The 22042-nt window shown below is 45.0% G+C and overlaps 1 protein-coding gene across 1 annotated transcript in view; it reads left to right on the forward strand.

Annotated features, from left to right (window-relative positions):
* Positions 1–22042, forward strand: part of LOC124012179 (EF-hand calcium-binding domain-containing protein 6-like) — a 48301-nt gene that overhangs the window by 11570 nt on the left and 14689 nt on the right. Inside the window, exon 3 of the mRNA XM_046325662.1 lies at positions 14817–14952. Coding sequence (XP_046181618.1) covers positions 14817–14952 — 136 coding nt within the window. The remainder of the gene's footprint in view (positions 1–14816; positions 14953–22042) is intronic.

Genomic DNA, 22042 nt, shown 5'->3' on the forward strand with positions numbered 1-22042 from the left:
GCTACTATTGTATCAATATGTTTTGACCATGATAGTTTACAAACCAGGTTTACAATCCAGGCTTACACCAAGCAGTTTAGTCTCCTCAACTTTCTCAATTTCCACATTATTGAGGTTTAGGGTTTCGTGAACGATTTGTCTCAAATACATAACTTTTAGTTGTTGAAATATTTATCACAAACTTATTCCTTGCCACCCATTCTGAAACTAACTGCAGCTCTTTGTTAAGTGTTGCAGTCATTTCAGTCGATGTAGTAGCTGACGTGCTTTATTCAAAGCCAGTGGCATGTTGTAAATAAAGATTGAAAAAAATCTTCCATTAAAGAACACCCTCTGTGTTCTGTTAGACAGGTAACTCTTTCTCCACATTATAGCAGGGGGTGTAAAGTCATAACATATACGTTTTTCCAGCAACAGACTATGATCGATAATGTCAAAAGCCGCACTGAAGTCGAAAAAAACAGCCCCAACAATCTTTTTATCGTCCATTTCTCTCAGCCAATCCTCAGTAATGTGTGTAAGTGCTGTGCTTGATGAATGTCCTTCCCTATAAGCATGCTGAAAGTCTTGTCAATTTGTTTACTGTAAAATAGCATTGTATCTGGTCAAACACAATTTTTAAAAAAGTTTACTAAGGGTAACAGGCTGATTGGTGGGCTATGAGCAAGTAAAGGGGGCTTTACTCTTCTTAGGTAGGCAAATAACTTTTGCTTCCCTCCAGGCCAGAGGGCACACACTTTCTAGTAGGCCTATATTGAAGATATGGCAAGCAGCAGTGGCAATATCGTCCGCTATTATCCTCAGTAATTTTCCATCCAAGTTGTCAGACCCCGGTGGCTTGTCATTACTTTACAGAATTCTAAATAATAATGCTTGTATTATGACCCAGATACAGACACGAGAGGCGGATAGTACAGTTCTCAGATGATTTATTAGAAACACTGGGCAGGCAAAGGGCAGGTTGAGGGCAGGTTCGTGATCAGGTCAGAGTCAGGCAGGTACAGGACATCAGGCAGGCTTGGGGTCAAGGGTGGAGACAAGCACAAAGACAGGTGAAACAGATCAGGGTGTGACAGCTTGTCTTTCATAATTTGGTCAGATATACTTGGATGTGCAGTGTCAGCGTTTGTTGGTGGCATGTCATGCCTAAGTTTGCTAATTATGCCAATTAAAAAATCATTAAAGTAGTTGACAATATCAGTGGGTGTTGTGATGAATGATCGATCTGATTCAATGAATGATGGAGCGGAGTTTGCCTTTTTGTCCAAAATTTCAGTTATGGTGATGTCATTTATCTTTGTTTCATAGTGTAGTTTCTTCTTGTTTTTATTCAGTTTAGTCACATGATATCTCAATTTGCAGTATGTTTGCAAATTGGTTGTCGAGCCAGACCTATGTGCATGCGTATTAGTTACTGGGATAAGCAATTTCATAAATGTGTCAAGTGCAACGTCTGGTTGCTCGTCATTACACACAACGGACCAACAAATATTCTTCACATCAAAAAAACACAACATAACACTCACTACAAAATGTATTATATGACCTCTTATTCACTATATTAGGCCCAGCCTTTGGAACTTTGGATTTCCTAGATATGGCTACTATTGTGATAGTGCCGGTGGGGTGCCCTCCCTGAAAGCCAAGAGAGGATACTTCTGTGCTGTGTCAGACTGTCTAGACACGTTGGAACGAATATCCTGCCTTGCTTTGCTGTGTGGTGGAAGTTGGAGGTCGGTATCTGCGCTGCGACATAACGTCTAGATGCGCTGGGCTTCCTAGCCCAGGATATCCCCCACCGGGTGGACTCGCCACCGGTGATTGGCGGATCTACTGGGCCCGCTGCTGCCTCACTGTGCGGTAGCCTAATGCAAGGTGACTGGGCACATTGTCCAGATCCACACACTGGGCGAAATCTCTGATAAATAAATAAATACAGTATGGGAATGAGGTAGTTGGATGGGCTATTTACAGATGGGCTATGTACAGGTGCAGTGATCTGTGAGGTACTCTGACAACTGGTGCTTAAAGCTTGTGGGGGAGATATAGTGATTTTTTCAGTTCGTTCCAGTCATTGGCAGCAGAGAACTGTAAGGAGAGACTGCCAAATGGAAGAATTGGCTTTGGGGGTGACCAGTGAGATATACCTGCTGTAGCACGTGCTACAGATGGGTGCCGTTATGGTGACCAGTGAGCTGAGATAAGGTGGGGCTTTACCTAGCAGAGACTTGTAGATGACCTGGAGCCAGTGGGTTTGGCAACAAGTATGAAGCGAGGGCCAGCCAACGAGAGAGTACAGGTCGCAGTGGTGCGTAGTATATGGGGCTTTGGTGACAAAACGGATGGCACTGTGATAGACTGCATCCAATTTCTTGAGTAGAGGTTTGGAGGCTATTTTGTAAATGACATCGCCAAAGTCGAGGATCGGTAGGTTGGTCAGTTTTACGAGGGTATGTTTGGCAGTATGAATGAAGGATGCTTAGTTGCGAAATAGGAAGCCGGTTCTAGATTTAATTTTGGATTGGAGATGCTTAATGTGAGTCTGGAAGGAGAGTTTACAGTCTACCCAGACACCTAGGTATTTGAAGTTGTCCACATATTCTAAATCAGAACCGTCCAGAGTAGTGATGCTGGAAGGGCAGGCAGGTGCGGGCAGCGATCAGTTGAAGAGCATTTTATTTGCATTTAAGAGCAGGTGGAGGCCACGGAAGGAGAGTTGTATGGCATTGAAGCTTGTCTGGAGGTTAATTAACACAGTGTCCAAAGAAAGGCCAGAGGTATACAGAATTGTGTTGTCTGCGTAAAGGTGGATCAAAGAATCACCAGCAGCAAGAGCCACATCATTGATGTATACAGAGAAGAAAGTCAGCCAGGGAATTGAACCCTGTGGCACCCCCATAGAGACTGCCAGAGGTCCGGACAACAGGCCCTCCGATTTGACACACTGAATTCTATCAGAGAAGTAGTTGGTGAACCAGGCGAGGCAGAGTCGAAAGCCTTAGCCAGGTTGATGAATACGGCTGCACAGTATTGACTTTTATCGATGGCGGTTATGATATCGTTTAGGACCATTAGCGTGGCTGAGGTGCATCCATGACCAGCTCTGAAACCAGATTGCATAGCGGAGAAGGTACGGTGGGATTCGAAATGGTCGGTAATCTGTTTGTTAACGTGGCTTTCGAAGACCTTAGAAAGGCAGGGTAGGATAGATACAGGTCTGTAGCAGTTTGGGTCTAGAGTGTCTCCCACTTTAAAGAGGGGATGACCACTGCAGCTTTCCAATCTATGGGAATCTCAGACGGAAAAAAAGAGAGGTTGAACAGGCTAGTAATAGGGGTTGCAACAATTTCGGCAGATCATTTTAGAAAGAGAGTGTCCAGATTGTCTAGCCTGGCTGATTTGTAGGGGTCCAGATTTTGCAGCTCTTTCAGAACATCAGCTATCTGGATTTGGGTGAAGGAGAAATGGGGGAGGCTTGGGCGAGTTGCTGTGGGGGGTGCAGGGCTGTTGATCAGGGTAGGGGTAGCCCTGTGGAACGCATGGCCAGCCGTAGAAAAATGCTTCTTGAAATTCTCAGTTATAGTGGATTTATCGGTGGTGACAGTGTTTCCGAGCCTCAGTGCAGTGGGCAGCTGGGAGGAGGTGCTCTTATTCTTTATGGACTTTACAGTGTCCCAGAACCTTTTTGAGTTTGTGCTACAGGATGCAAATTTCTGCTTGAAAAAGCTGGCCTTAGCTTTCCTAACTGCCTGTGTATATTTGTTCCTAACTTTGTTCCTAACTTCCCTGAAAAGTTGCATATCACTATTCAATGCTAATACAGAACGCCACAGAATATTTTTGTGCTGGTCAAGGGCAGTCAGGTCTGGAGAGAACCAAGGGCTATATCTGGTCCTGGTTCTACATTTTTTGAATGGGGCATGCTTATTTAACCTCTTGCTCCTACCTGACACCCAGGCGTCCCATCTAGACATCTGGAAATGCAAATGCGCTACGCTAAATGCTAATAGTACTAGTTAAAACTCAAACGTTCATTAAAATACACATGCAGGGTATTGAATTAAAGCTACACTCATTGTGAATCCAGGCAACAAGTCAGATTTTTTAAATGCTTTTCGGCGAAAGCATGAGAAGCTATTATCTGATAGCATGTAACACCCCAAAAGACCCGCAGGGGACGTAAACAAAATAATTAGCATAGTCGTCGCTACACAAACCGCACAAATAAAATATAAAACATTCATTACCTTTGACCATCTTCTTTGTTGGCACTCCTAGATGTCCCATAATCACTATTGGGTCTTTTTTTCCGATTAAATCGGTCCATATATAGCCTAGATATCGATCTATGAAGACTGTGTGATAAACGGAAAAAAATGGCGTCTTATAACATAACGTAATTTTTTTAAATTAAAAAAGTCGACGATAAACTTTCACAAAACACTTCGAAATACTTTTGTAATGTAACTTTAGGTATTAGTAAATGTTAATAAGCGATCAAATTGATCACGAGGTGAAGTATATTCTTTAGCTGTCCGTCTGGAAATAATGTCCCGGTAAACCTCAACCAAAATATCCGGTCGGAGACCGGAAGAAATGCGCTGCCTTGCGTCTGTTTGACCAAGAAAAACAAATAGTAGGCAAATGACAAGACTCTAGACAACGTGTGGAAGCTGTAGGTATTGCAACCTCAGCCCCATTAAATGTTGTTCACCTTTATCAATGGGTTCAAGTCGCGCATGGATATTTACATTTACATTTAAGTCATTTAGCAGACGCTCTTATCCAGAGCGACTTACAAATTGGTGCATTCACCTTATGACATCCAGTGGAACAGTCACTTTACAATAGTGCATCTAAATCTTAAAGGGGGGGGGGTGAGAGGGATTACTTATCCTATCCTAGGTATTCCTTAAAGAGGTGGGGTTTCAGGTGTCTCCGGAAGGTGGTGATTGACTCCGCTGTCCTGGCGTCGTGAGGGAGTTTGTTCCACCATTGGGGGGCCAGAGCAGTGAACAGTTTTGACTGGGCTGAGCGGGAGCTGTACTTCCTCAGTGGTAGGGAGGCGAGCAGGCCAGAGGTGGATGAACGCAGTGCCCTTGTTTGGGTGTAGGGTCTGATAAGAGCCTGGAGGTACTGAGGTGCCATTCCCCTCACAGCTCCGTAGGCAAGCACCATGGTCTTGTAGCGGATGCGAGCTTCAACTGGAAGCCAGTGGAGAGAGCGGAGGAGCGGGGTGACGTGAGAGAACTTGGGAAGGTTGAACACCAGACGGGCTGCGGCGTTCTGGATGAGTTGTAGGGGTTTAACCTCTTAGTCCGCCCCATCCCGGATCCGGGATTGTGACTACAACCTCAAGCTCATTACCATAACGCAAAATTAGCGATTTCTGAAAATTGCAAATTAAATTAAATAAATATGCCTATCCTCAAGCCTATCCTTTTCTTAACAATCCTGTCGTCTCAGATTTTCAAAATATGCTTTAGAACCAGAGAAAATCAATAATTTGTGTAAGAGTGGTGATAGCTAGCTTAGCATTTAGCGTTAGCATTTAGCACGCAACATTCACAAAAACCAGCAAAGGGATCAAATAAAATAATTTACCTTTGAAGAACTTCAGATGTTTCAATGAGGAGACTCTCAGTTACATAGCAGATGTCCAGTTTTTCCTGAAAGATGCTTGTGTAGGACACAACGTTCCGTTTTGTTACTATGCATTTGGCTACCGAAACTAACCGAAAATTCAGTCACCTAAACGTCAAACTTTTTTCCGAATTAACTCCATAATATCGACTGAAACATGGAAAACATTGTTTGAATCAATCCTCAAGGTGTTTTGTCATATATCTCTTCATTGAAATCCCTTCCCTGGAAGCGTGCATTCTTCTCTGATTCGGATGGAAAAATACTGGTAGGTGACTTTTGCGCACCAATTTCCACGCAGACACCGTGCGGGACACTTGGTAATTGTAGGCTCTTATGGTCAATCTTCCAATGATATGCCTACAAATACGTCACAATGCTGCAGACACCTGGGGGAAACGATAGGAAGTGTCCGTTCATTCCTGTCGCATTCACAGCCATATAAGGAGATCATGGAAAACGTGCCTCCAGAAATCCTGTTGATTTCCTGGTCACTCAAACATCTTGGTTTTGCCTGTAGATTATGTTCTATGGCACTCACAGTGAAAATCTTTACAGTTCTGGAAACGTCTGAGTGTCTTCTTTCCAAGACTATCAATTCCAAGCATAGTCGAGCATCTGTTCGTGACAAAATATTGCGCTTAAAACGGGCATGTCTTTTTATCCAAAAATGAAATACTGCCCCTAGAGTCTTAACAGGTTAATGGCACAGGCAGGGAGCCCAGCCAACAGCGAGTTGCAGTAATCCAGACGGGAGATGACAAGTGCCTGGATTAGGACCTGCGCCGCTTCCTATGTGAGGCAGGGTCGTACTCTGCGGATGTTGTAGAGCATGAACCTACAGGAACGGACCACCGCCTTGATGTTAGTTGAGAACATTTAACATAACATTTAACATTTAAGTCATTTAGCAGACGCTCTTATCCAGAGCGACTTACAAATTGGTGCATTCACCTTATGACATCCAGTGGGACAGTCACTTAACAATAGTGCATCTAAAACTTAGGGGGGGTGGGGTGAGAGGGATTACTTAACCTATCCTAGGTATTCCTTAAAGAGGTGGGGTTTCAGGTGTCTCCGGAAGGTGGTGATTGACTCCGCTGTCCTGGCGTCGTGAGGGAGTTTGTTCCACCATTGGGGGGCCAGGGCAGCGAACAGTTTTGACTGGGCTGAGCGGGAGCTGTACTTCCTCAGTGGTAGGGAGGCGAGCAGGCCAGAGGTGGATGAACGCAGTGCCCTTGTTTGGGTGTAGGGCCTGATCAGAGCCTGGAGGTACTGAGGTGCCGTTCCCCTCACAGCTCCGTAGGCAAGCACCATGGTCTTGTAGCGGATGCGAGCTTCAACTGGAAGCCAGTGGAGAGAACGGAGGAGCGGGGTGACGTGAGAGAACTTGGGAAGGTTGAACACCAGACGGGCTGCGGCGTTCTGGATGAGTTGAAGGGGTTTAATGGCACAGGCAGGGAGCCCAGCCAACAGCGAGTTGCAGTAATCCAGACGGGAGATGACAAGTGCCTGGATTAGGACCTGCGCCGCTTCCTGTGTGAGGCAGGGTCGTACTCTGCGGATGTTGTAGAGCATGAACCTACAGGAACGGGCCACCGCCTTGATGTTAGTTGAGAACGACAGGGTGTTGTCCAGGATCACACCAAGGTTCTTGGCGCTCTGGGAGGAGGACACAGTGGAGTTGTCAACCGTGATGGCGAGATCATGGAACGGGCAGTCCTTCCCCGGGAGGAAGAGCAGCTCCGTCTTGCCGAGGTTCAGCTTGAGGTGGTGATCCGTCATCCACACTGATATGTCTGCCAGACATGCAGAGATGCGATTCGCCACCTGGTCATCAGAAGGGGGAAAGGAGAAGATTAATTGTGTGTCGTCTGCATAGCAATGATAAGAGAGACCATGTGAGGTTATGACAGAGCCAAGTGACTTGGTGTATAGCGAGAATAGGAGAGGGCCAAGAACAGAGCCCTGGGGGACACCAGTGGTGAGAGCGCGTGGTGAGGAGACAGATTCTCGCCACGCCACCTGGTAGGAGCGACCTGTCAGGTAGGACGCAATCCAAGCGTGGGCCGCGCCGGAGATGCCCAACTCGGAGAGGGTGGAGAGGAGGATCTGATGGTTCACAGTATCGAAGGCAGCCGATAGATCTAGAAGGATGAGAGCAGAGGAGAGAGAGTTAGCTTTAGCAGTGTGGAGTGCCTCCGTGATACAGAGGAGAGCAGTCTCAGTTGAATGACTAGTCTTGAAACCTGACTGATTTGGATCAAGAAGGTCATTCAGAGAGAGATAGCGGGAGAGCTGGCCAAGGACGGCACGTTCAAGAGTTTTGGAGAGAAAAGAAAGAAGGGATACTAGTCTGTAGTTGTTGACATCGGAGGGATCGAGTGTAGGTTTTTTCAGAAGGGGTGCAACTCTCGCTCTCTTGAAGACGGAAGGGACGTAGCCAGCGGTCAGGGATGAGTTGATGAGCGAGGTGAGGTAAGGGAGAAGGTCTCCGGAAATGGTCTGGAGAAGAGAGGAGGGGATAGGGTCAAGCGGGCAGGTTGTTGGGCGGCCGGCCGTCACAAGACGCGAGATTTCATCTGGAGAGAGAGGGAGAAAGAGGTCAGAGCACAGGGTAGGGCAGTGTGAGCAGAACCAGCGGTGTCGTTTGACTTAGCAAACGAGGATCGGATGTCGTCGACCTTCTTTTCAAAATGGTTGACGAAGTCATCTGCAGAGAGGGAGGAGGGGGGGGGATTCAGGAGGGAGGAGAAGGTGGCAAAGAGCTTCCTAGGGTTAGAGGCAGATGCTTGGAATTTAGAGTGGTAGAAAGTGGCTTTAGCAGCAGAGACAGAGGAGGAAAATGTAGAGAGGAGGGAGTGAAAGGATGCCAGGTCCATTTCCGCTCGGCTGCCCGGAGCCCTGTTCTGTGAGCTCGCAATGAGTCATCGAGCCACGGAGCGGGAGGGGAGGACCGAGCCGGCCTGGAGGATAGGGGACATAGAGAGTCAAAGGATGCAGAGAGGGAGGAGAGGAGGGTTGAGGAGGCAGAATCAGGAGATAGGTTGGAGAAGGTTTGAGCAGAGGGAAGAGATGATAGGATGGAAGAGGAGAGAGTAGCGGGGGAGAGAGAGCGAAGGTTGGGACGGCGCGATACCATCCGAGTAGGGGCAGTGTGGGAGGTGTTGGATGAGAGCGAGAGGGAAAAGGATACAAGGTAGTGGTCGGAGACTTGGAGGGGAGTTGCAATGAGGTTAGTGGAAGAACAGCATCTAGTAAAGATGAGGTCGAGCGTATTGCCTGCCTTGTGAGTAGGGGGGGAAGGTGAGAGGGTGAGGTCAAAAGAGGAGAGGAGTGGAAAGAAGGAGGTAGAGAGGAATGAGTCAAAGGTAGACGTGGGGAGGTTAAAGTCGCCCAGAACTGTGAGAGGTGAGCTGTCCTCAGGAAAGGAGCTTATCAAGGCATCAAGCTCATTGATGAACTCTCCGAGGGGACCTGGAGGGCGATAAATGATAAGGATGTTAAGCTTGAAAGGGCTGGTAACTGTGACAGCATGGAATTCAAAGGGGAGAAAGAGAGAATGACCACTTGGGAGAGATGAGGATCCCGGTGCCACCACCCCGCTGACCAGAAGCTCTCGGGGTGTGCGAGAACACGTGGGCGGACGAAGAGAGAGCAGTAGGAGTAGCAGTGTTGTCTGTGGTGATCCATGTTTCCGTCAGTGCCAAGAAGTCGAGGGACTGGAGGGAGGCATAGGCTGAGATGAACTCGGTATCTGTAGCTCAGTTGGTAGAGCATGGCGCTTGTAACGCCAGGGTAGTGGGTTCGATTCCTGGGACCACCCATACGTAGAATGTATGCACACATGACTGTAAGTCGCTTTGGATAAAAGCGTCTGCTAAATGGCATATATTATATATATATATATATATATATATATATATATATATATATATATATATATATATATATATATATATATTTGTTGGCCGCAGATCGGCAGTTCCAGAGGCTACCGGAGACCTGGAACTCCACGTGGGTCGTGCGCGCTGGGACCACCAGATTATGGTGGCCGCGGCCACGCGGTGTGGAGCGTTTGTATGGTCTGTGCAGAGAGGAGAGGACAGGGATAGACAGACACATAGTTGACAGGCTACAGATGAGGCTACGCTAATGCAAAGGAGATTGGAATGACAAGTGGACTACACGTCTCGAATGTTCAGAAAGTTAAGCTTACGTAGCAAGAATCTTATTGACTAAAATGATTAAAATGATACAGTACTGCTGAAGTAGGCTAGCTGGCAGTGGGTGCGTTGTTGACACTACACTAATCAAGTCGTTCCGTTGAGTGTAATAGTTTCGACAGTGCTGCAATTCGGGGGCTAGCTGGCTAGCTAGCAGTGTTGATTACGTTACGTTGCGTTAAAAGAACGACAATAGCTGGCTAGCTAACCTAGAAAATCGCTCTAGACTACACAATTATCTTTGATACAAAGACGGCTATGTAGCTAGCTATGTAGCTAGTTACGATCAAACAAATCAAACCGTTGTACTGTAATGAAATGAAATGAAAATGTGATACTACCTGTGAATGCGACCGGGTTGTTGAGTTCTATTCAGAAGACATTGGTTAGCTGTTGGCTAGCTGTCGGCTAGCTGTTGGCTAGCTGTCGGCTAGCTGTTGGCTAGCTGTTGGCTAGCTAGCAGAGTCTCCTACGTTAAGGACGACAAATAGCTGGCTAGCTAACCTCGGTAAATTAAGATAATCACTCTAAGACTACACACTCTAAACTACACAATTATCTTGGATACGAAGACAGCAAAGACAGCTATGTAGCTAGCTAACACTACACTAATCAAGTCGTTCAGTTGAGTGTAATAGTTTCTACAGTGCAGCTAATCGGTGGACGTTAGCTAGCTGGCTAGCTGGCTAGCTGCTGGGCAGAGCAGTGAAGACTACGTTAGGACGGCGAAATACGATAATTACGCAATTATCTTTGATACAAAGACGGCTATGTAGCTAGCTAAGAAGAAATTGCTAAGATTAGACAAATCAAACCGTTGTGCTATAATGAAATGTAATGAAATGTAATGAAAAAGTTATACTACCTGCGGAGCGAAGTGCCGATGTGCCGATGCGACCGCTCGCTCCAACCCGACAGCTCGCTCCAACCCGACAGCTCGCTCCATTCCATTTTCAGTGATCAGATTTTCCTGCACTTTTCGATGAAACGCACGTTCTGTTATAGTCACAGCCGTGATTTAACCAGTTTTATAAACGTCTCAGTGTTTTCTATCCACACATACTAATCATATGCATATACTATATTCCTGGCATGAGCAGCAGGGCGCTGAAATGTTGCGCGATTTTTAACAGAATGTTCGAAAAAGTAGGGGGTAGGAGTAACAGGTTAAGATGGTGAGGAAAGCACTTTTAAAGAATAACCAGGCATCCTCTACTGACGGGATGAGGTCAATATCCTTCCAGAATACCCGTGCCAGGTCGATTAGAAAGCCCTGCTCGCTGAAGTGTTTTAGGGAGCGTTTGACAGTGATGAGGGGTGGTTGTTTGACCGCAGACCCATTCTGGATGCAGGCAATGAGGCAGTGATCGCTGAGATCTTGGGTGAAAACAGCAGAGGTGTATTTAGAGGGCAAGTTGGTTAGGATGATATCTATGAGGGTGCCCGTGTTTACAGCTTTTGGGTTGTACCTGGTAGGTTCATTGATAATTTGTGTGAGATTGAGGGCATCAAACTTAGATTGTAGGATGGCCGGGGTGTTAAGCATGTCCCAGTTTAGGTCACCTAGCAGCACGAGCTCTGAAGATAAATGGGGGGCAATCAGTTCACATATGGTGTCCAAAGCACAGCTGAGGGCAGAGGGTGGTCTATAGCAAGCGGCAACGGTGAGAGACTTGTTTCTGGAAAAGTATATTTTAAAAGTAGAAGCTCAAATTGTTTGGGTACAGACCTGGATAGTAAGACAGAGGGGGGCCGCGGTGGTCCAGGATGTGCCCAGGCAGTTGATTGACTAGGACAGGGAGCGGTAGCTGGAGGGGCATCCACAGCCATGGAGGGAACACCCAAGTCCCCGGCAGAAGACAGCTGGTACAGGGACTCCAAGCAATTTGAAGCTCTTAAGTCCGGACGCAGGGGAAGAAGGCAGACGCGCCGAGAACAAATCTTCTCCTTCTTTCTGGTTCCGACACTCATCCATTTACTCTCACCTGGAGTCGAAAAATGAGCAGCCATTTTCTGGTTCAAGCTAGTAGCGGGGTGCAGTGGTGGAGTCCAGGAAGGTTCCATTATGATCCTCTTGGATGTTTTGATGCCTATAGTCTCATAGATTCTGCACATCCCCACATTTGAATTTTCATAACATTTAGTGTAAGAGTAAGACCCCAGTTAGCACATTTGGCTTTTTGGAAGTTGTTAGATCGTATGTTTTGGGTTTGACATTGGTTATGGGAATGAAGCCATACATTTCCTGACCTGTTAAATGTATTTAAAACGTCCTGAGAATAGAGTTGAAAATGTTACCTGTTCTGGGAAAATCTATTTTTAGGTTGCAGGGGTGTTCTGCAAACATTTTACTCTGGTTCCTTGAACATTTTCCTGGAATGTTTTATTAAAGCTCTGAGCACGAAGATTATAGGTTATTTGGAGGTTTCTTAATAACTTCCTTAAAACTGAAGGAATGTTTCAATAATACTTTTAATAACACTGATAGCTTATTTTGTGTTAACTTTTTTGAACTCCAAGCACAGTTAGGATATGTGGAAATTCATTTCCTTAGACATTAATCATGCAAACACATTGATTTTTATTTTATTTTGAAACGACATCAGTGGGATTCAAATCTATAATCTTCTGTTCCTTATCCGTGGAATTAGTCCACTGCACTACCAGGATGGAACCAGCATGCTATGTTATTTTACACATATAAAGCTGTTCATTTTAGACTATTCAGACAGACCCTATTTCAAAGGAAACAAACACGCATTAAGATCAGGTGTAGCCAATTAGTGGGTGCAGCTAACACACCTGAACACACGTAACAAGATAGAGTTTTGTTGATGCTAAGAACGGAAGATATGTGTATGTTTTTAACCCCAAGTCTAAGCCCTGTCTAAGCTGGGGGAGGGTTATACTAAGCTAAATGGAATTGTTTTAAGAAGGTTCCTTTAACTATTCGATTTTTTAGTTTAAGACCCCTTGAAGTATAAAATAAAATATCTAAACAAATGATTTGATAATTTTTTTCGGGGGGCCTTACTGCTATTAACCCATACAAACACATTGAATACCATATTCAGAACATGGAACAAAAACATCAAAAGAAAGTTTAAGAAAGATCAGGAAACTTTTAAAATAAAATGTAAATGACTAAACAGTGTCCATATATGTTTTTCAACTGGTACCAGGGGACCTTCAGACAAGTCTTGTGAGGCCTGTGGACATCCTAGAACAAAACATGTATGAGTTTGTGAGAGTCTCACCTTACCACAGAGGAGTCATATTAGTGTATAGCCCAAACTGTACAGATGCTACAGAGAGAGGTTGGAATATTGGCTGTACTATTGGCTGTACTGACTTCAGATGAGTCCTAAGATGCTTGTGGGGGTCGAAGAGCAAAACGGAGACACCATCGTGTTTGCGAGAGTCTCATCTATACATAGAGGGGTAATAGTAGGAAAAACCGTTTGGACGCTACAGACGATTTCCGGGATGTCTCATGGTCTGACAAACACGGTTCTAGCTCTGTCACATTTTACCGCAAATGCAAAAGTGTGACATGCAATGCAAAAAAAAAACATATATAAACTGACAGATTTTTATGGTTATTTTTGTATTATGCTATTGTATTCACCCTTAGGTTAAATCGCATTCATAGAAAGTTCTCTGAACGTTTCAAAAGTTTTCTTGTGGTTTTTATGGAAAGTTTTCTTTAACGTTCTGGAAAATTTTGAGAACATGCCTAAGTAGAACTATGAGGAAACCTGTAGGAAACGCTATGCTGAAGTACCAAAATTCTCACAGCAGAGTGTTGTTTCTTAATGTTCTGTGAATTCTCACCAAGCTCTAAGAAATATATGGTTTTCAGAATGTTATGTGCTAGCTTGGATATGTCTGTAGTTGTGTGGAGCCATAGTGTGAGTGGAATGCAGATCTGGGTTGAAATAGTCTGGCAAACACTATAGGTGTGCTTGATTTGGCCTAGCCGGTGCACTGGGTTTGCACTTTCGGGACTTTTCTATTGATAAAATGAAATCAAGTGTGCCTAAATTATATTAAAGAATACCAATTCATTTCAACCCTGATCTGGTAGAATGAAATAGGGGATTGGCTTTTGTAAATATCCAGCCTCTGCTTCAGACCTGTAGTTCAGTGGGAGTGTCACCTACAGCCCCATGTTGGTGTAAAGAATGTCCCCCCTCACCACACTTTACACAATAAACACACACACACACACACAGGTTATTGATTCAAATCATTCAGTTACTTGTGATAAAGTCCTCAACCCAACTACCCTGTCAGCTCATATTTCAGCTTTGTTTTTTACGCCTGATTGGTTTTGTCTCGATTGGTCTCCTGATTGTGACCTCTGGCGCGTGACCTTTAAAACCTACAGTCGTCCCCAACACTGGCTCTGACACTGGCCCCGGCCCACAGCCAAAGGAGCCAAAGGCAGAGGAGTGGCTGGGCCATTTCTCCAGACAAAAGCAGGGCGGCAGGGGTGGCTGGGAGGACACCCCAGCCCAGCCCCTTATGAGTCCAGCCAAGCGGACAGGGAGCAAATTAGGACCAGTGGTTTTTGTCTGCCCTTTCTTTTGGCTCCCTTACAGGGTTGACTGGCATGTCAAGTTTGTCAGGTGCACTCAAACTGTTTGACCACATCACACGTCCTTTCAGGCTGCCTCAAAGCGTTTCATGTCTTCGTCCCTGATTCGTGTTGTCGCTTTGCGTATGTGCCTCGTTGGGCCACTGAAGCATATGTGTAGAAAAGGTGCAGGCTTGGGGGCCCCGACACAAAGCAACCCCTGCTTTTATTAAGAGACTCACTGCTCTGCTACATTATCCTGCCCTTTAAGACATTCTTCAAGCAACCTTTTCAAGTGAGCAAAATCTCCCAGAGCACAAAACAGTGCAATTGAGACTGAAATAATCTCTCTGTTAATTGAATTCCAGGAGAGGAGTTCCCAGCCTTTTCGAGGCAAGTCCTGCGGGGAATTTGGGGCGTACAAACGAAGAACAGGAGGGGCTAAACGTGCAACTCGAGAATGAGGAGAGTGGGACTCTGGGACGGGGACGGAGTGTGGCACAGGTATATTGACTTTTCCTCATATCTTATTATGTTCTGCATGTTTTGCATATATCCGCCATTATCTAGTTCCTAACGTTCTATCATCTTCGCCTAATTTCAGTTTGTGACAAAACAATGTACAGGTAACTACCAAGATAAAGGAAACACCAACATAAAGCGTCTTAATAGGGTGTTGGGCCACCACGAGCTACCAGAACAGATTCAATACACTTTGGGATAGATTCTGGAACTCTATTGGAGGAACGCAACACCATTCTTCCATAAGAAATTCCATAATTTGGTGTTTTGTTGATGGTGGTAGAAAATGCTGTCTCAAGCTCTGCTCCAGAATCTCCCATAATGGTTCAATTGTGTAGAGATCTGGGTCCAGATTCACAAAACCTTCTTAAGAAGAAATTTCTTCTTAACTGCCATTTTGTCCTTAACTGTAGACTTCAAATGAAAGTTAAGCAAAGTTGCTATTCCTCCAAAAAGTTATTGGAAATATTCTTGGGCTATTTCTTATGTTCGCCTTAGATTCTTGAAAATAACGTTTTTCAATTTGTTCTTAATTCCAAGATAGCTAAACCCTTGTCTTAAACTCAATGACTGAAGTGAAACATTCTTCCCTAGTTATTTTGCTCAAAATCTAAAAGGTCCAACCTAGATTCAAGCCAATCTCTTAGGTAGTTGAACGTGTTATTACTCCAACCTTGTGAAAGTGACAAACTGATACATTTTTGTCAAAAACAACTTTATATCGATGGAGTGCCATTGATTTTGACGACCTGGGCCCAGATTCACGGAACACTTCTTATGCAAAAACTTAAGAATGTTCTTTAGATACAAATAAGAAGTTCATAAAATAGTTTGTTAGTGCAATTCCTCAACAATATCGTAAGATTTAATGATTTTCTTGCGAGCTTCTCAAATATCTTCATACAGATCTTCTTAAGATGTTTGTTGCTAGGCAACAGTTTTTGGTATCTAGCTTGCAATGGCAATCATGTTAGCATATTTCTTACTGGGATTATCGTTCTAAAACATGTTCTTGGGTTTAAAGTAACTTTCAGATGGGGTTTGTGAGTGAACTAAACATGTTCAATTACTTTCATGTGCTTTTTGTCTCACTGCCCTGAGTTTAAGACAAGGGTTTAGCTATCTTGGAATTAACAACATTATACAACTTTATTTTCAAGAATCAAATTTCTTCTTAACTTTATGCTTAAGGATAAACATAAGAAATAGCGCAGGAAAATGTCCAATAACCTTTTTGAGGAATAGCAACTTTGCTTAAATTTCTTCTTAAGTCTATAGTTAAGACAAAAATGGCAGTTAAGAAGAAATTGCTTCTTAAGAAGATTTTGTGACTCTGGGCCCTGGTGTCTGAGATGGACATGGTATAGGGTTTACATAATTTTCATGCTCATCAAACCATTCAGTGACCACTCGTGGACAGGGGCATTGTCATCCCACAGGGGCATAGCCATGGTAGCCAAAATAATGGCATGCCCAGCATTTTTATAGTTGGCCCTAAGAATGATGAAATGTTAATTGCTTAATTTACTCAAACCACACTGGTTTTCAATATACTTTGTATTCCTCATTTACAAAAGTGTTCATTATTTTGGCAGTTACCTGTATAGTGTAGAGCAGTGGTCACCAACCTGTCGATCCTTTCTGTAAAAAATACAAAGATAAAGCCTAGCATTCCAATGTTTAAATTTTTTGTTTTGCGCTATTAATTGAAAGGTGCACTTGATTCAGCTGTCCTAGCCTGCCGGGAAGGCTTTTTCAACCATTTCATGTGTCTGAAGGTAGGACTCCGCCTACCCGGCAGGCCCAGAGAGCAAATCAAGTGCACCTATAGGCCTACCACTGGCAAATCAGATAGTTCAAATGAACATGTCTGCACTATTTCCTCGAGCCATAGACTGTAAAAAAAAAAGCCTTGAACGCAGAACAAAGTTTATACTGTGAGATTTCTAAACTTTTGACCTGAGAGAGACTTTTTTTTAAATTTCATTTTTAGGTAGTTATTTAGCACTGTTCAACACTTTTATAATCCATAAAATGCGCATTCTCCCTACTTCCACTCACGCTACAACCAGCACAGCAGCTGCAATGAAGGAGTATAACAAAGTGTTCCGATAAGCTTGCATTGTTACTGTTATACACTTGTGTCTTTTTTAATATCAAGGAATATTTCACTTTCTTTGGTCATAGGAATAACAACAGGAATTGGGCAATGAGGCAGAAATAATGCAGTGCGACATGAGTTTGCCATCAACTGGAAGACCGTGTCCCCTTTTCTCAGAGGAGGGAGAGACTGTGAGTCGGGTCACTTGGGTGAGAGGCAGCCTCACTGCTACTCACTCCCTCCCCTCAGACTGACCATCAGATGCAGGCCATCAGTCCAGTACAAAAAAAATTCAAGCATAGCTAATATGCAGTGATAATGTATTGGGCCTATGGCCTACTGCACAAACATAATGTCAATGTTGCATAGCTTACGTTTTTAAAAAAAGTCATGCTCAAGAAAAATCTGAGCGAAAGCATTTTCACTCAGAAAGTAAAAAGACGCAAACCCGGAACTGGAAGCATAGAAATAATGTTCTTCAGACATGCCTTCAATGACAATGACAGATCTGTAACACACATTTCTATATGAATTTGGTCAGTTCACCCACAAAGCTACATTCTGGACTTTTAAAGGAAAGATTCACCCATTTTGAATGTTGTGTCATATTTGCGCAACTCTGAGCGATGTACTATCGATTCCCGGGGTCATTTCATGTGTATCTGATCGTTTTGCCATTAATGATTTTCCCTCATATAAAGTGCCATTCCAGCTGTATTTCTGCCTGCTTGAGCAGCTTTCCTACTTGCAGAGTCAAAATAAGAGCTTATGTGTAACGGCTTTCTTCTGTGGACGAAGGCGAGGACCAAAGCGCAGCGTGGTTAGTGTTCATCATGTTTAATAACGACGATAAACGTGAACACTACAAAATACAAAACATCTAATGTGAAAAAAACGAAACAGTTCTGTCTGGTGTAGACACATGAAGACAGAAGACAACCACCCACAAAACCCAACACAAAACAGGCTACCTAAATATGGTTATCAATCAGAGACAACGACTAACACCTGCCTCTGATTGAGAACCATATCAGGCCAAACATAGAAACGAGAAAACTAGACACAGAACATAGAATGACCACTCAGCTCACGTCCTGACCAACACTAAAACAAAGAAAACACAAAAGAACTATGGTCAGAACGTGACATTATGTTATGTATTATTATTATTATTATTATCAGCAGTAAAGGTAGTAGTAGTAGTAGCTGTACTTCAATCTAAGAAAAAAGGGTCTATCTCGAACCTAAATTGGTTCTTTGGCTGTCCCCGTAGGAGAAGCCTTTAAAGAACACGTTTTGGTTTTTACATGGAACCCAAAAGGGTTCTCCTATGGGGACAGTCGAGGAACCCTTTTGGAACTGTTTTTGTTGTTGTTGTATTATTATTAATAGTAGTAGTAGTAGTAGTAATAGTAGTAATAATAAAATGAGTTGTTGCCTCGTGAAACTAGGGAGCACTATTTTTATTTTTGGAAAAATAACGTTCCCAAAGTAAACCGCCTATTTCTCAGGACCAGATGCTTGAATATGCATATAATTGACAGCTTAGGATAGAAAGCACTCTAAAGTTTCCAAAACTGTCGAAATATTGTCTGTGAGTATAACAGAACTGATATTGCAGGCGAAAGCCTAAGAACAATCCAATCAGGAAGTGACTCATGTTTTGAAACCATTGTGTTCCTATACACCCCTATTGGCCACTGAAAGGGATATTAACCAGATTCCTTTTTCTACGTATTCCCTAAGGTGTCTCCAGCATTTTGACATAGTTTCACGCCTTTATGTTGAAGAATGAGCATAAACGACTACATTGCGTAAGTGGCCAGCTGAGGGCTCTCAGAGTGATTCTTGAGTAAAAGACAGCGGTAGTCATCTTTCCTCTCGCTCATACTGAAAATCCAATTGTCCCGGTTGATATATTATCGAATAGATATTTGAAAAACACCTTGAGGATTGATTACAAAAAACGTTTGCCATGTTTCTGTCATGCAGGTGAAAGAGGACCCAAAAGCGACTTGGCGAAAACAGAGTCTTTAATCCAGTAAAGTAAATACAATCAAAAAAACACAACTTTCACTCGAGATGACGAGGACAAACTGGAGACTCGATCTTGAACAGCAGGTGAACAGCAGGTTGCCTCGGGAAGGCACTTGAACCAGACAGACTCAGACACCTGCTCACCACGCAGCATCTGAGGAAAACACGACACGACAGGGCGATACACAAACACAGCACGGTGAATTCTAGACAAGGAACCGACAGGACAGGAACGGAACACAAAGGAAGAAATAGGGACTCTAATCAGGGGAAAGGATCGGGAACAGGTGTGGGAAGACTAAATGATTGATTAGGGGAATAGGAACAGCTGGGAGCAGGAACGGAACGATAGAGAGAAGAGAGAGCGAGAGAGTGAGAGAGGGAGGGGGAGAGAGAGGGATAGAAAGAGGGAAAGAACCTAATAAGACCAGCAGAGGGAAACGAATAGAATGGGAAGCACAGGGACAAGACAAGATAATAAATGACAAAACATGACAGTACCCCCACTCACCGAGCGCCTCCTGGCGCACTCGAGGAGGAATCCTGGCGGCAACGGAGGAAATCATCAATGAGTGAACGGTCCAGCACGTCCCGAGACGGAACCCAACTCCTCTCCTCAGGACCGTAACCCTCCCAATCCACTAAGTATTGGTGACCCCGTCCCCGAGAACGCATGTCCATGATCTTATGTACCTTGTAAATAGGTGCGCTCTCGACAAGGACGGGAGGGGGGGAGGGAAGACGAACGGGGGTGCGAAGAAAGGGCTTAACACAGGAGACATGGAAGACAGGATGGACGCGATGAAGATGTCGCGGAAGAAGCAGTCGCACAGCGACAGGATTGACGACCTGGGAGACACGGAACGGACCAATGAACCGCGGAGTCAACTTACGAGAAGCTGTCGTAAGAGGAAGGTTGCGAGTGGAAAGCCACACTCTCTGGCCGCAACAATACCTTGGACTCTTAATCCTGCGTTTATTGGCGGCTCTCACAGTCTGTGCCCTGTAACGGCAAAGTGCAGACCTCACCCTCCTCCAGGTGCGCTCACAACGTTGGACAAACGCTTGAGCGGAGGGAACGCTGGACTCGGCAAGCTGGGATGAGAACAGAGGAGGCTGGTAACCCAGACTACTCTGAAACGGAGATAACCCGGTAGCAGACGAAGGAAGCGAATTGTGAGCGTATTCTGCCCAGGGGAGCTGTTCTGCCCAAGACGCAGGGTTTCTGAAAGAAAGGCTGCGTAGTATGCGACCAATCGTCTGATTGGCCCTCTCTGCTTGACCGTTAGACTGGGGATGAAACCCGGAAGAGAGACTGACGGACGCACCAATCAAACGACAGAACTCCCTCCAAAACTGTGACATGAATTGCGGGCCTCTGTCTGAAACGGCGTCTAACGGGAGGCCATGAATTCTGAATACATTCTCGATAATGATTTGTGCCGTCTCCTTAGCGGAAGGAAGTTTAGCGAGGGGAATGAAATGTGCCGCCTTAGAGAACCTATCGACAACCGTAAGAATCACAGTCTTCCCCGCAGACAAAGGCAGACCGGTAATGAAGTCTAGGGCGATGTGAGACCATGGTCGAGAAGGAATGGGGAGCGGTCTGAGACGACCGGCAGGAGGAGAGTTACCCGACTTAGTCTGCGCGCAGTCCGAACAAGCAGCCACGAAACGGCGCGTGTCACGCTCCTGAGTCGGCCACCAAAAGCGCTGGCGAATAGACGCAAGAGTGCCTCGAACACCGGGATGACCAGCTAACTTGGCAGAGTGAGCCCACTGAAGAACAGCCAGACGAGTGGAAACAGGAACGAAAAGGAGGTTACTAGGACAAGCGCGCGGCGACGCAGTGTGCGTGAGTGCTTGCTTAACCTGTCTTTCAATTCCCCAGACTGTTAACCCGACAACACGCCCATAAGGAAGAATCCCCTCGGGATCAGTAGAAGCCACAGAAGAACTAAACAGACGGGATAAGGCATCAGGCTTGGTGTTCTTGCTACCCGGACGGTAAGAAATCACAAACTCGAAACGAGCGAAAAACAACGCCCAACGAGCTTGACGGGCATTAAGTCGTTTGGCAGAACGGATGTACTCAAGGTTCTTATGGTCTGTCCAAACGACAAAAGGAACGGTCGCCCCCTCCAACCACTGTCGCCATTCGCCTAGGGCTAAGCGGATGGCGAGCAGTTCACGGTTACCCACATCATAGTTGCGCTCAGATGGCGACAGGCGATGAGAAAAATAAGCGCAAGGATGAACCTTATCGTCAGACTGGAAGCGCTGGGATAGAATGGCTCCCACGCCTACCTCTGAAGCGTCAACCTCGACAATGAATTGTCTAGTGACGTCAGGAGTAACGAGGATAGGAGCGGACGTAAACGTTCTTTTAGAAGATCAAAAGCTCCCTGGGCGGAACCGGACCACTTAAAACACGTCTTGACAGAAGTAAGAGCTGTGAGAGGGGCAGCAACTTGACCGAAATTACGAATGAAACGCCGATAGAAATTAGCGAAACCTAAAAAGCGCTGCAACTCGACACGTGACCTTGGAACGGGCCAATCACTGACAGCTTGGACCTTAGCGGAATCCATCTGAATGCCTTCAGCGGAAATAACGGAACCGAGAAAAGTAACGGAGGAGACATGAAAAGAGCACTTCTCAGACTTTACTTAGAGACAATTCTCTAAAAGGCGCTGTAGAACACGTCGAACGTGCTGAACATGAATCTCGAGTGACGGAGAAAAAATCAGGATATCGTCAAGATAGACAAAAACAAAGATGTTCAGCATGTCTCTCAGAACATCATTAACTAATGCCTGAAAAACAGCTGGCGCATTGGCGAGACCAAACGGCAGAACCCGGTACTCAAAATGCCCTAACGGAGTGTTAAACGCCGTTTTCCACTCGTCCCCCTCTCTGATGCGCACGAGATGG

Source organism: Oncorhynchus gorbuscha, linkage group LG24 (genome assembly GCF_021184085.1).
Source record: "Oncorhynchus gorbuscha isolate QuinsamMale2020 ecotype Even-year linkage group LG24, OgorEven_v1.0, whole genome shotgun sequence".
Taxonomy (NCBI): Eukaryota; Metazoa; Chordata; class Actinopteri; order Salmoniformes; family Salmonidae; genus Oncorhynchus; species Oncorhynchus gorbuscha.